Here is a 15,743-nt window from a genome sequence, read left to right as displayed (position 1 = left end):
GTAGAATTTTTTTTTTTACCCTGTAAGTGCTCTAAAACGAATTCTAGCTATTTTCTGCACTGTATCAGATTTCAGTCTTTTTTTGTCCTAAAAGTTTTTTTGTTTTTTTTTTTTTTTTTTTTTGAAACTTCTCTTAAAAAAGATCTTTAACAGATCTACTAAGTAATAAAAACTGAATGTCACGGCAAAGTTTGATCATAACAATGTGACAGGATATATTGGCTCTTAAGGAGAAAATGACTGTCATTCTCTTTATAACATGGAGTTTAAAAATAAGACATCTCACAAGTGTAATAACACAAGGGTTTGGTTTGGTTTTGTGTGCTAGCTCTTTAACTTTTTTTGGTGGCTGTACGTATGTGGTATTTTGTCAGGCTTCAACATTTACTTTTGTTTCATGTAAGTTAGGTGACTAGAATGACATCTGTCATTCAGATGCTACAGAGGAACTTAAATACACACTATCTTGATATTTGGGGTGGGGTGGTTTTATTCTAATGTCTTTATCATTAATAAGCTGTTTTCATTTTTAGATCTTTGTAGAAGAATTAATTGAAAAATTCTCATTTTTCAACTCTTAGAGAAACTTTTTCAATGTAAAAATGCTGTCTTGCAACCGACACTCTTTAAAAATGGTGTACTTGATCATGGTTGGTGTGCTTATTGCAGGATATTTTACTTCTGTGTAAATACATTGGAGAGTAGGAGGAGCACCAAACTGAATAGAGATTGATTCAATGCACATGACTTGGCGGGGGCGGCAGGCGGGTGGGCACAGGAGCTTAATGCTACAAATGCTAGTCACATGTTGCATCAAACTCTCAGGGACTGACCAGGTACATAATCGCACACGCTTTTTTTAAGGGGATAAATAAAGACTGTGGGTTACGCACAGTGATGACTGAGATGATTGAAGTGATGATTGAACGTAATGAGTTTTGAAACCTTCAGATTTTGAAGAAAGACTTGGCAAAAATGTACTTTTTGTACATCTTTGTACATGCCATCCTGTAGTATAAACCATATCCTATTGGTTTACTCTTAAAATCTGCAACTTTATGCAAAGATTCGCAAATGAATTTACAGTTTTCGTGGTTGCTGATAGCTAATCTCTCCTGCTGCCTTTGACGAACAATGTGACAAGCAGAGGCAGTGGATGACAGGTTATATTGTGTTGGAGCGTGTTCTCTGCTGGGGGCAGGGAGACCTCTGACATCAGGCAAGAGACGCTAAAATCTATTTTTGTGACTCAAAATCTTGCAGGTCCTTTGGAAGAGTACTTGCTTTGTATGCATATCTGCACCCATAGGGTTTCTTTTGGCTTTTAAACGTGAAGATTTTTTCTTATGCCTCCGAGTTGGTGGATTTTTTACTTTGCTGTGAGATTTGGGTTTTCCTGTCTAGATGGATAGATATTTGATAGCAGCAAGACTGCTGTTAAACCACTAAGTAATTTTGTGCATCATGCCCAGCTGATATTGATTATCCTCTTCAACTTCAAAATTAAGCTCCAAAAGAATATTACAATACAGAGAATCAAAATCACTATTGCTTGGTCTCATGGCCTAAATTAGGCAATATTTTAATTCAGAATTTCAAATACAGTAAGCACAAGGTTGAATAGTTGAATTGCTATCTATCATGTTAATGGATTTTTTAGCATTTTTAGGAATGAGTGTTTTCATAGAATCATGGAATAGTTTGGGTTGGAACGGACCTTTAAAAGTCATCTAGTCCAACCCCCCTGCAATAATCAGGGACATCTTCAACTAGATCAGATTGCTCGGAGGGGTGTTTCCAGAGATGGGGCATTTACCATTCTCTCTGGGCAACCTGCTCCAGTGTTTCACCACCCTTATGTAAAAAATTTCTTCCTTTTATCTAGTCTAAATCTTCCCTCTTTTAGTTTAAAGCCATTAGCCCTTGTCCTATCGCAACAGGCCCTGCTAAAATGTTTGTCCCCATCTTTCCTGTAGGCCTCCTTTAAGTACTGAAAGGCCGCAATAAGGTCTCCCCGGAGTCTTCTCCTCTCCAGGCTGAGCAACCCCAACTCTTTCAGCCTGAGTGGTTTTGAGTATTATATTTTGGTTCTGAGTGAAATAAATAGCTGGCTATTTTTTTAGCTCTAACAATATAAGACTTAAAATTTGACCATTGTAAGTATTTGGGAACATTACCGCTCTGGTGGACGTTTGGTTTCTGAGGCATGTTTTATCTCCAGCGAGGGAAGCCCATTTCTGTAGCTCTTGTCCCAGCCTGAGCTCATGGCCTGGGCTTCACTGGCTTCGGGGAGGCTGCAGGGGAGACCGTGTGTGCACTGAACTAATTTTAGTGAACGGCACGCTTTACTGGTCTCCACCCCCTAACCGTTTCCTCACATTTGGGATTATATGGAGTGTTGAGTCTATAGCATCCATTAAGCAAATGTGAAACAAGGTTTTCCTTTTGCGGTGTGTGGATGGTATAGATGGCAACAAAAATACTGGCACTTTCAGCTTGCAAACTTCTGAGGTCTGATATGTGTTAGTGTGAGCATTTGGAATAGAACAGTTTCTGTCCTGCCAGGGTAGTTACAGTCTAGCTAACAGTGTTCTCAAGCACAAGCTTTCCATTCATGTATAGTAAGTTTGTAAGTGTTTTGGGTTTTTCCCAAGTCCTGTGTTTTAAATTTTCTGCTTATAAAAGTGACTTAACCTCTGCTTCTTTCTACAGATTGTTAAATTTCAGTAAGCCTATTCGTTCTAACACTTAACTCCTCCTGTTAATATACTATTTTTGTTAACAAGAGGAATAAGAATTTCTATTTGAATGGTATAAATAAGTGGAATTTACTGTCTTTTTCAGTAATAGCTGGTTTTCGAGGGACAGTTCCACATGGCCTGTCACTGGAGATTGGAGACACCGTTCAGATATTAGAGAAATGTGATGGTGAGTTCACAGGCTGGAATTCCAGTGATAATGAACTACTGTATACCATTGATTTGAACCTCTCTACTAGTAATTTATTTTCTTAAATTAACACATTTTTGAAGTCAATAATATAATGCTTTCTAGCCTCTTAATTTTTTTTTTACAATTCCAATGAGCTCTAATCCCTATAATAATTAATTTGCAGTTCATTCTTTTTATTTAATCTCTCAGTTTAATAAACATTCACAGATTGTAACAGTTAAAACAGCAAGAAGTTCTCATTTTGATTCTTCTGCTTTCTTGGTATTTCCAAGGGAAGCCTGGCTGCCATCAAGACCCTTTCAAATGAATTCAAAGTCAGAAGTGTAAATCTTAAAGCAGTATAAACGTTCTTTTCTGCCTCTGTTCTGAGGTAGAGAATGTTAATATGTTTTTAGCAAATGTCCATTACTAGTGTAAAAGAAATGAAGTTGCATTTTTTTTTCCATAATCTGCCTCTGTAATACGTTACCTAAGGCTTATCTGTCCACATGGTTTTTTGATCATTTAGGATTGCATAGGTATTTTTTGATTTCATATCAGGATTATATACTGATAGTCTCATAAGAAATTTTCTTACAAAAGGGATAGGATCTGTTCTTTTCAATCAGGTATATTATGAATTTTGTACAGTAATGTGATTGATAGATTTAGAACATGAAGTCCAAAAATTATTTGTAAATATTTACAGTGAACAGTTCCCTTTTATGTGGTGTGGTGTCTAGCATAAAATATACCTGGATTACATTGTTAGAAATATTTGGGGATACAGGGTTAAAGAGTAATTCCCAAAAATGTGTGAATTAAGTCATCTGAATATGAACTGGTTTAAACGTAATACCTTTCATTGTATGGAAAGTCTTTTAAATGAGTGCAGTCTGACAGCACAGTGTAATTGTCATATCTGTCCAAAAGATGAAATCTGTTTTACAGATGGAAATGATTTGCATACTTTAAAAAGCAAAATGTTCTTTCTTCACAGGATGGTACCGAGGATTTGCCTTAAAAAACCCCAATGTTAAGGTAAAGGTCAATTGCAGTTTTGCATTGTTTGGCAAAAACATGTGTTTACTTTTTAAAAATTTATAGTCTCCATGTAAGTCTATGATATTTACTCTTAAAAGAAAACTAGAGCTTAGTGTTAAGTATATTATTGATATCGCTTTAATTAGATTTGGACATGGATTACACTTCTGAAATGCTCCTGTGTATTAGAATGTTACTCTTTACAAATCTGAGGCTCTGGTGAATTATCTTTTATTTCTGATTTTTAGATTGTGAACTCGGAGGAAGCTAAGTTGAAAGGAAAAGACTAATGAGAATACAAACTGTAAATACTGTTGGAAAAGTTGGTTAGGCTGTGCCTATATTTCTTGATGTGATGAATTAATTTAGAGCAGGCAGTGGAGACAGTTTATAGGAGCCACATGCATTGTATCAGTTGAATAAAAGATATGTATTGTCATGTAAAATATATGGTTCACTTCATTTTTTGATTTCCATAGTAGTCTAGCTGGTAATACTCTAAACCATACTTCACTGATTTATTTATTTTTTCCGCCTTCATACATAAAATATTATGAAATTCATGTTTCAATATTTGTTCATGTTGAATATGTTTAAGCATTACCTATCTTATTTGTCTTTCTATTTTCTTAATCTCTCCTGCTGACTAGCCTCTGTGACTGTAAAGATTTTGTTTTTTCATATGGGAAACCATTTCAAGGTTTCCTTTTTTTTTTTCAGTACAGTACTAATGGTTTTATTCTTATTAAAGCCATTGAAGAAAGATCTTAACTCATCTGTTGCTCCTTTAGCCTGCATTGTAAGCTTCGCTCTTTTTTTTTTTTTTTCTCCCTTCGTTTCTAAGCCTCTTCAGTTGCAAAATAGGGCACATATGCATTAATATCAAAAGTTTCTAGGGGCTCACATCATAAGTCGTTGGCCTTTTCTGCCTAGGTCTGCAGTCTCTGCTCACATAAATTTCCTTTGCTTTGTATGGAAGGTCAATGTCAACAATAAATTTAGCAACAGAGTCTAATCTGATGTTTACTACTTTGACCTCATTGATATATATTGCAATTTGATTTATAAGACATAAGCAGTTGGGATTTGTTATTGCATCTTCTGTGGCTTTTGTTGCAATTCTCACCACATGCTTGCTGTCAGTCTTGCTTTGTGGTCTGTCAAACGTGTTGACAGAAGTTATGAATAGGTTTTCTAAACATGACTTGATGTGTGAAGAAATGAGATATATATTTTCTGCTTTCCTAGTGTGAATGCAAACAGTTTTCTGAATTAGGTTTTTGAAGGGAGTCTCTCCAAAAGTAAAATAATAAGAGCACCTTGTAACTCTGCTTGTTATTACTATTGCTCTGTCAAGATTCTTCCCTTGTTATTCTGCCAGGTTTGACACTCAAAGAAATTACGTGTGACGGCTGGTCTGCAGTAAGCGTGCATATGCAGCCATCCTGCTTCCTGGCATGTCGTTACAAGTGCAAGGCTGTACATCTTACTGTCCTTGGGAGATGCTCTCCTGAACTACTTTACAGTACTGAGGAGTAGCAGCATTCACAAGGGCAGTTGGCTCTACACAGTAGATGCGTTTTTGTCAAAGGTCTAACATCTGCTTGTGTTAAAAGAAAAGGGGGCACCATCATCACAAAGGAAAGCTGTAAGCAGCTGTGTGTATAAAGGAGAACATATATGTGTTTTCCCTCACTGCATTATGTAAAGAGCTGTAGTATATTATGTTCCCAGCCAGCAGCTTGAAGCCGAGTTGCTTCATTTTGCTTATTGTTCTGATTTACGAAGGTTAGTGTGCTGTAAGAGCAGTATGACTGCTGCAACAATGCGGTGCCTTCACAAGAACAGTGGAGAGCCATTAAATAACTAGAAAACAACCACTCCTGTCAGGACACTGAGGCTCTTTGGTAGGCATCTACCACACCTTTCCCATGCACTGCAGGGCATAGTAGCCACCAACTAAGACTTCATTTTTACTTTCTTTATTAACTTTATTTTTATTGAACTCTGTTAACTTCAGTTATTTTGCTTTATTTTGAGAATCCCTATCTGAAGATACTATTTTTAAGATGATGTTGGTAAGATGTTACCCCTTAGAGTTGGTCCAGGTGGACCAACCAGAAAGGTCCACCTTTCTGGTCAAGGTGGGAATAATTAATAAAACCTCTAGGATAAGTCAGCTGTCAAGCAATTGTCTACATGTTTGACACATGTTTATCTTCTAATTTTCTGAAGTAATGAGGGATTAAAACTACTGCATGTGGCATTTTAGTTTCCTTTAGATCTATACTGAATATATATTGCATTCTTTTTTTGTGCATGTTTGTTAGTAGTTATTTTGATATGGTAAACTATGTATGGAAACCATAATTATGATTAACTTCTAATTCAGCACACATTTGCGTATTAAATAGAACTAAATGGTACTCCAAACTCATGTAAGGGGAGGTTTTTGTTTTTACCTAAACTATTTTATTTTTCAGGGCATATTTCCATCCAACTACATTCACTTGAAAAATGCGTGTGTTAAGAACAAAGGGTAGGTGAAACATTCTGGATTCAAGTATTTAAACATGCACGGTCATTTACTTGTACCCAAAATCTTTTGCTTATAAGGTAAAGCGGTGATTTTATTATGTTATAATATCTTAAATTCAGCTTACTGCCACAGGACTTGAAATGGTTGTCCTTAGCTAACCTGATACTTCTGCATGGTCATAAAATTGGAGTGACATATTCTGAAAAGACACAGAGCACGATGGGGAATATCAGTCTGTATTGTCTAGAGGAAAGAGGAAATAATTGCCTGTTTTCACTTCCTGTTGTTAAGTTTGGCTTGAAAAAGGCATTGCCTTAATTAGAAGAAGTTATTCTGTACAGAAGCTGGCTATTAACCTGCTGTTTAAGATTAGTTGTTTTCTTTGAGGACAGCAGCTGTACCATTGCAAACAGCTGGCATTTTACAAAAAAAAATAATGGTAAAATAATGTATCAGTTCAATGGCAAAAGATTTCACCAAACCTGGAAATGAATGGAGGTGTGTTTTCCTTTACTTCTTTTCTTCAGGTGATGAAAGCCAATATTTATTTTTTACAACTGATCTCTTTTAATTTTTAGAAGAGTTAATAAAAAACAGAACAATTGGTTGAAATAAGTTTTAAAATTTTGTTTAGGAACTCAAATGTTCTAACTAAAAGAAAAATTGATTTTTATTTTTTGTAGGTATAATACTTAACTTGACAGTATCACTTTTAAAACGTTTTTGGTTTTCAGTGACCTTAGTTCAACACAGTTATTTCCAACGTTTGACTTAATTTGAGATCATTCACACTGTATTATTTATTTAGATTTATTAATAGACCTGATACATAACAGTTTGAAACCTGTTTAGGCAAAAACATTTCTTACCATAATAGATGGAGGCCTAAACGTCAGGTGTAGGTGACCTTTATTTTGAGAGCATGAGTGAGTGACTCGAAGGTCCATGTTTCATGAGGAGCAAAAATAATCATGAAGACTGTTATCATATTTGAAAAAACAAAAAGTCTCATTCCTGCAGGTGAAAATGGCTCCACATTACTGTAAAACAGTCTGTTGTTTGCTATGGAGTTCAAGCCACATGTGGTTTGTGATGCCCTAGGATCCTTTCTCCTTTAAAAGTGGTTGTAGATAAAACTGAAGGTTCAGTGAAATAAAATTTTGTAAACCATCACACTAAAACAAAGCTTAAAGATGGAATAATTTTTGTTAGCGGACACCATGACAGTATTTTCAGGGAATTCAATCTTTATTGCCTTCATTTTCCTTTTTCTTTGTTTGCTATTCAGGCCATGTGCCCTACAGCACATCATGGCCAGGGGATGTCACATTGTTATGTTAACTAGATAAGAGGGGAAATGATATTGTGAGAAAAGTAATTGAGGCATGAATGCAAAGCTTTGAAATGTACTGTGTGTGAGAACGAAGTGGTGGTGATGGTATGTAAATTGGTGGTGTTGGTAGAGAGTTTGGGGTTGACAAAGCCAACCCAGCCTTTTCTTGGCCAGCATCAAAGAGGAAAGAACTCACTCATACTGTACTAGTTTTCTTTTGATTTTTTTATATCTTCTTTCAGTTGAAGCAATGACATTTTCTGTCATATTTCTATACACAGAGATGTAAAATAGAGTGGCAAAAATCACCGGTTTGGAGTCTAAGATAAAGTAGCAAGATCCCTTTGGAAACTGTGGGAATTACTCTGCTATGAAAGTAGTTTTTGACATGGTTATCTCATAGTAAAAAACTCACCTTGACTTCTCTAGGACCAAGACTTTCCATGGGGCTTAAATTATTTTCATCCAAGACTTTTCCATAGGGATTAAATGAAATATACAAACAGAAAGTGTCATGGTCTGAAGGAGTAGGTTGATAGACATCACTGTTGGCAGGAGGAAGTCTTTATATTAGTAACTATAATGGGATTTGTAAAGCTTGTGTAATATCATGTGTTCTTCTGCATGTTACAGACAATTTGAAATGGTTATTCCAACAGAAGATTCTGTTATTACAGAAATGACATCAACTTTAAGAGACTGGGGAACGATGTGGAAACAACTCTATGTGGCAAGTACCCTGAATAATGTTGCTTTGATTTAATGCCAGCTGAAAAGACACACTGTTGTTTAGATGTTCTAGTTTAGTTTACCTATATATATTTTGGAAAAAAGCATTCAATTTGCTTTTTAACTGTTCTAATTGTGAACTAAAACATCTCTTAATTTGTTCCAATCATTGACTGCTACAGCTGCTAACCTTTAGCAACTTATTGATTGAGTCTTATCCAGCTTCATTGTGTAGCTATTGGATCTAAGGATTCCTTTGTCTGCTGAATTGAAGTGTTGGAAACAGTATTGGTATTTTGTTGAAATATAGTATATTACTGGAAATCTCTCAGCTAGTTTATTTGATTTATACTAATTTTCTCATAAATTTTTTTTCCGGTCACATCCACACACTCACAAGCGCTGAAATGCGTGCACGTTATTAGACCGGGATCTCTTGTATATGGCACAGAAATCAAGGGTTGCCAGCTGTTGAGTCCTCATTGCTGAGGGAGGCTGGGGGGTGGTTCTTGATGAGCAGTAGTGAATTGATTTTTAGACTTACCTACCACACAGTAGAGAATTGGATTCTGGTTTTGAACTTCTTCCTCACACTTCATATGTCTGAAGTAAAAGTTCCACGTTCCACGGTTCTCTTGTTTTCCTTGTCTGGATATTTTGTGTCTCTGGTCTTTTTCTCCCTCTCCCTGACATCTTCAGGTGAGTTTGTTTCCCTTCTTGTTTGAATGAAATCACACTTATGGTGCTCTGTGGCTACGTCACTTCATCTCGTACTTATGTATACATTTTCATATTTCATTCATACTATTCTTATTAATTTGTTGTGGTTTAACCTGCCAGGCAGCTAAACACCACACAGCCATTCACTCACTCCTCCCACCCCCAGTGGGATGGGGGAGAGAACAGGGGGTGAAAAAAAAAGTAAAATTCATGGGTTGAGATAAAGACAGTTTAATAGGACAGAAAAGGAAGGGAAAATAATAATAATAATGATAAAAGAATATACAAATGATGCACAATGCGGTTGGCTCACCACCCTCCGACTGCTGCCTAGCCAGTTCCCAAGCAGCAGTCCCTGGCCACCTTTCCCCCTAGTTTATATACTGAGCATGACATTGTCTGGTATGGAATATCCCTTTGGCCAGTTTGGGTCGGCTGTCCTGGCTGTGTCCCCTCCCAACTTCTTGTGCATCCCGAACCTACTTGCTGGCAGGGCAGTATGAGAAGCTGAAAAGTCCTTGACTTAACGTAAACATTGTTTGGCAACAACTAAAACATTATTCTCATCCTAAATCCAAAACACGGAACTATACCAGCTGCTGGGAAGAAAATTAACTCTCCCAGCCGAATCCAGGACATAATTATTTCAACTCCCTACAGAATGCTGCTCTATGAAATTGTTCCGCTTTAATAGATATTTACAGTCTTAGCTTTATGTTTAACTATCACAGTAGATTCATCTTCTCCAATTTAACTTTAAATCATGTTTTTTAGCCTTAACTGTTCCTGTTTTCTGAACCCTTGTTGTATTTAATGTTGCATTTCTGGACTAAGAACTGGACATAGTATTCCAGTAGTAGTTGTGTGAGCATCAAACACAAAGAAGCAATAAGCAAGTATTCTTTCGTTCTCAAAGAACACCTGTGGTGTATGTTATTTCTGTAATTTCCATTTATCACTCCATCACTCTAATGTGCTCACTCTGTAAACGTGACTTCTCTGATTCTGTAATTACCTCCCTTAAAAAATTCAGATGAAGAAAAGATTATATCAATTAAAAATTTTGTGCCTTCTTTTTTTTTTAAATAAGGTAGGCAAACATTTTTGCATAGAGAAAACTCTTCAAACTCAGCCACGTGATAGTTTCCTATTTATAGTCTTGTTTTGAATCATCAGTCATTTAAGTAGCTCTTACTCCATTATATAAATCATACAGATGTGGGATTATTCTATTTTATTTATCTAAATGTTGTGCAGTATCAATAGGATCTTGGATACAAGCTACCTAGACTGTTTTTCACTCCCATGTCTCCTGTGAACCCGCTGCAGTTTCCCATTCTTTTGAGGGGTTTCAGACCACAGACTTACTTTTTCCTACCATTTCCTTCTCTTAATTGGCTACCGCCATAGGTAGAAATTGTTCTGTTTCAGCGTACTTACAACAAATAGAAAGAAACCTGTTCAATAACCCTCTTTATTCTGACTGAAATTCAGCCCTCGCTGACTGTTCTGCACCTTTCAACAATTTTTTGTACATCATAATCTAAGCCATAAGAATTGCTGTAATTTCCTTTTTCCATGCCTACGTCTATTTCCTCTGTTAACTGACTTGGGTTTTTTTTACTTTCTCTTGACTGTACAGTTGTGTCTCTAAAGGCTTAACTAAAATATTTTAGTTTTAAATTGTGATTTGCATCTGTTCGTCTTCTGTTTTTAACATTTGACCTTCTAATCTACTACACTAAAACCAAACCATGATTTGGACTTGACAGAATGCACACACATCAAATGTAATCAAAACCTGTTCACTTGCATCTGCACAGTCTCCAATCCCTCATCTTAACTCATTGCTGAGTTGATAATTATGACTTAAATTGTGAGAAGATTAGCTACCTACTGCTGATGCAGGGGCAGCTTCTGCTACATAAGAAACAGCAACGAGCGGTGCCGATAGACCTCCTACAAATCAGGCTGGTGCAGAAGTAGCCAGTCTGCTGCCTTTTTGAGATGATTATATGGATCGTGTTCAGAGAGGCTGCTCCGAACCAGTTGGGGCAGTTGCTAATTTGTTTAGTTTTTATATAAGAAGCTACAAAATCAACTCTTTCTTTCTGTTGGCTTCTAAGTTATACAGTATCATGTTAAACTTTTAAATTGTAATTAAGCAGTATGAAGTGTTTCTTAAGAAACAAGATTTCTTCAAAGCTTGTTTGAAATTTCTCTAGATTATAATGGGAAGTAGTTTCCTTGAATGTCTGAAGCATACCTAAGTGTGATTGCTTTGTGTATGTTAGCAAGTATATTAATACATTGGCTTCTCCTGGAACAAGAGAAGCAAACATGATTCCTTGGTGTACAGACCTAAATCTATAAAGCAAGCACAGCTGTGTGCAGATCCACTCAGCACTTTGAGACACAAGCAACTCATAGACAAATGCTAGAGCTTCGGAAAAGCTCAGGAAGGATACCTGACAATTTTATTTTGAGCTTAATAGTGTTAAACATTAGCATGTCTCCTGTATTCACATGAATCATTTACTTCAATAGAGCTTATCATCAGATACCAAAAAAAAGATGCACCTGAATTAGTGTTTGAATCAAATTTGATTATTTTCATTATTTTTTTTAACTGTAGAGATGAAATCTTTATACACTAGTGTCTGATGGAAAACTGTGAAAACATACTGTCAGCCTGTAAAGTCTTTCTTGTCTCTTGCTCCTAATTCAAGAGCTATTTGTATGACCTTTTTCGTTTGTTTGTTTTCTTTTGCTTATAAAGTTCATCTATTCCTGTTGTTCTTACTGAAGTTGTTTCTTTTTTGGCAGTTTTTTTCTTCAGTGCTGTTGTTACTGCATGTTCAAAATACACTGGCTTTCTTTTTTTTCCAGAGAGAAAGCCAAGACAGACAATAAATTAATGCCCATTTTAGTGAGCTTATGAAGTGAATAAATGTGAAATATAAAGAGTAGATTTATCAAACTGCAGTTTGCCAGAGCCCTTGGAATATAAAAGTTATTGATGGAGAGTAATGGTGCTTGTAAGTGAATTTTAGCTTTTCATAGCAATTATGCAGCAGAAGTAGCTGAACTTTTTTTTAATGCCATTTGTTCATAGGAAGAAGGAAAAGGGAAATGGGTTTAGGGTTTTTAGCAAGAATTAGCATAACAAGTCTGAATAGGAAAGTTTTTTCAACTTTGTGTGATGCATCGCTTAAATGGAGGTTGCAATAATTTCCTCAAGCTAAATTTTCTCAGAAAAACTATATCAAGTAAAAACACTTAGAATTCGTGAAGGAAGAGTTCAAAGGACTTCTGTTTGGGAGGAAACTTATCGGAAATTGTTTATGTCCTTTACTGGTATATAATTAGAGTAGGAGGATGTGGTTTAAAAAGCAATCATATTCACATAATTTCTCCTGCTTCACAGTTAAATGACGAAGAACTGTCTGGACAAGATTCTGTCTACGTGATACTATTTATTCATGACATGCTATTTATTATAATATTTATTAGGTACTATTAGACAGTTATATCCATACAAGAAAAAGTTAAAGGAACATTAGCACTCTGTGGTTCAGAGTTAGAATGCTGGGAGCTGTTGCCTTTTGTTCCCCTTACATGTATGAGTTCAAATAGTCTTGAATTACATGATCGACTACTCAGTTTGGATGGGACGGCAGCACAGAATGAACATGTTCTTGGAATAAGACAGTGCTATGGCATGGAATGAATTTTTTTGTTGAATTTTTGTCATATCTATCACATAAATTAGACTGTGTTAACATGAGGCATAAGGAGTAGGAGTGAAATTTTGGAGTGGGGTGCGAAGACAGGTTCTGTGGTAAGGTCTGAAATATTTTTATATGCACACAAACACATATGCATGCGGGTAAAACGGTCACAGTAAGAAGGGGAGAAAAAAGATCATGAGTAAGTAGGGGAAGAAGGAAGTTTTATTGATTTCCCCACCATATCTGTATTTATAAGGATTCTCCGTTTATACAGTTGATGTAGAGACAATTATATTTTTATGTCACAGAGGAATGAGGGGGATCTCTTTCACCGACTGTGGCACATAATGAATGAAATCCTAGACCTGAGAAGGCAGGTCCTTGTTGGCCATCTCACCCACGATCGAATGAAGGATGTCAAGCGACACATCACTGCTCGTCTGGATTGGGGCAATGAGTGAGTAAATATAATAATAAATGAAAACAGTATAATCTAATTATAATACCACAGCTTTAGGTTCATTGTAGAATGTTGAAGTAAGGAACAAATTTCTTAGAGGTGTTACTTTTTCTTTTTTTTTTTTTAATGGACTTTCTCCTTCGTTATTTTTCTATCCACTATGCTTTAACAGTGAAAAATGTCTTGTCTTTTATTTTACTTTTTTCTCTTGGCTTATTTTACATAGCAGTGGTGCTCTCTACAAGAGACTTGCATTGGGATATCTGCAATATACTTTTACGTCTTTTTAAAACACACCTGGTCGGATTCCTATGTGATGCAGTTAGCATAGCTCTGTTGTCTTAAATGAAGCTGTATTGACTGACGTTAATTCCTTTTTGACTTCTGCTGCCCAATTCAGTTCCTACTTGGCCATCTTTAACATACATCTTGCTACTATGCTCTGCATCTTTCCTTTATCTGAATAACTAATAAGTGATGACACAGATTGTATTATCTTACTTTTTGTTTAAAAAACGAGAAAAAGGTTAAAATACCTTTTGACATTTGTGTGCTGTTTCCAAAGTCTCTTCTTTAGCCTATATTTATTCAGTTAAACTCTGACTAAATGCAGCGATACTCAATAAGAGAATTAACGGAATTTCAGGGGTTTCTGCAACTACTGCTTTCTGAAAGCCTAAATACCTAACATAGTGGAAGAACTGCAATCAACAATGTATGATTACCTGTCTGCTTAGAATTTTGTGCTAACCAAATGAAATTGTGATGGTTTTTTGGAGTGGTCAGTTCCTACTCTCTAAAAATATATTTTTAAAAGATTTTCTAATTTTTCAAATCTTTCCTAAAGTCAGCATGACTACCCCATATGTGTTCTTAATCTTTCTTGCTTGCTGCTGCGCTGAAAGTAAGTTTTATTCCTGTTGATTCAGGTTCATTTCATATTTTGTTCAGGTGATACAGCCAAGCAGCTTTGATGCCATCCAGTCTGAATTAAAAATTAGCTGATGTTTTGGCATTAGATGGATTTTCTTTTTATCTTCTTTTCCGTGGTTGTCATTCAAATTGACAATACCAGGGCAAGTCACATTGTACAATGTCCACAGTAGTACAAAGGACAGTATCCATTGTACATTGTCCACAATGTGAAACAGATTTAGAAATTGTGGAAAAACATATTCTATTAACATTACAAAATGAAGAAAGGGCAGGGATAATCTGTGAATGGTGAATACACCCAACATACATTAAAACAAAGCCATTTGCAGAGTACCAATTAACATCTACATCGTTTGTTGGAATGTTTCTGTTAAATACAAATAAAAGCAATGAGGTAATTTATTTCCTTTGTATGTGAAGACTACTTACTGTTATTTCATTTCTCATACAGACAACTGGGACTTGACTTAGTTCCGAGAAAAGAATATGCTATGGTGGATCCTGAGGAGATCAGCATTACGGAGCTGTACAGGCTGGTATGTAAATATAATAGTACTTTTGCTATCAAATTACATACTGATGTTTTCATGGCAGCTTTGTTCTACTTTGCCAAAAGTACTTTTTTTGATCAAATAAACTGGCATTTGATAGTTGATTGAGTTTTTACTATGAGGAAAGAAATTTTCTTTCGAGCAGTTATGTCATCTCCACATCTATATGAGATGCTTTGATATCAAATTTGTGTGTGTGAACATGCTCGTTTTACATGTTATTTGTTAAAAGTTTTGTTTTCTGCTATGTCATTAAAATTGTGACTGTTAACCTGAATTTAATAATCAGTAAAAACTTATGAGACTCTCTTTCATTACAGCTTTCACTGGCTCATGAGTCCTGTTAGATAAGATGTGTGGGAATATAATAATTTACTCATGGTACAAATATGATCACAATTAATCACACTGGGCTATTGTTTTTTTTTCTAATATCTTAATGTAAACAGCAGTTAAACTGCATAGAAAAGCTCTCCTTTTGGTATGAAAGCCCATCTTGAGTTACTAAAACCAGCATTGATATTTCTTATTCCAATTTAATCTCCAGTGAGGTCTAAGAAGACTTGCCAATTAATTTATGTGGGCTTTGGCTTATATTTAAGTACCACAGCTGTTACAGATATACAGTCTGAGCCTTAGTTGCTTAAGACTAAGCTTTTATTTAAACTAAATTGTATTTGTGTTAATTTACGTATTTAAATATAGAATAAAGCAAAAATATAATTGGCACAATTTGCTGTGGAGCTGAAATTATAATATATTTTTGATA

The 15,743-nt window shown here is 35.6% G+C and overlaps 1 protein-coding gene across 4 annotated transcripts in view; it reads left to right on the top strand.

The window, feature by feature from the left end:
- DOCK4 (dedicator of cytokinesis 4) overlaps positions 1-15,743 on the top strand; it is a 254,777-nt gene that overhangs the window by 85,077 nt on the left and 153,957 nt on the right. For all 4 annotated transcript variants that reach the window (XM_063323184.1, XM_063323182.1, XM_063323183.1 and 1 more), the window contains exons 2-7: positions 2,845-2,928; positions 3,932-3,972; positions 6,459-6,514; positions 8,481-8,577; positions 13,336-13,484; positions 14,875-14,959. In XM_063323184.1, coding sequence (XP_063179254.1) covers positions 2,845-2,928; positions 3,932-3,972; positions 6,459-6,514; positions 8,481-8,577; positions 13,336-13,484; positions 14,875-14,959 — 512 coding nt within the window. The remainder of the gene's footprint in view (positions 1-2,844; positions 2,929-3,931; positions 3,973-6,458; positions 6,515-8,480; positions 8,578-13,335; positions 13,485-14,874; positions 14,960-15,743) is intronic.

Source organism: Chroicocephalus ridibundus, chromosome 1, assembly GCF_963924245.1.
Source record: "Chroicocephalus ridibundus chromosome 1, bChrRid1.1, whole genome shotgun sequence".
Lineage (NCBI taxonomy): Eukaryota > Metazoa > Chordata > Aves > Charadriiformes > Laridae > Chroicocephalus > Chroicocephalus ridibundus.
The sequence above is the reverse complement of the archived record's forward strand: the minus strand, read 5'-3'. Positions and strand labels throughout refer to the sequence as shown.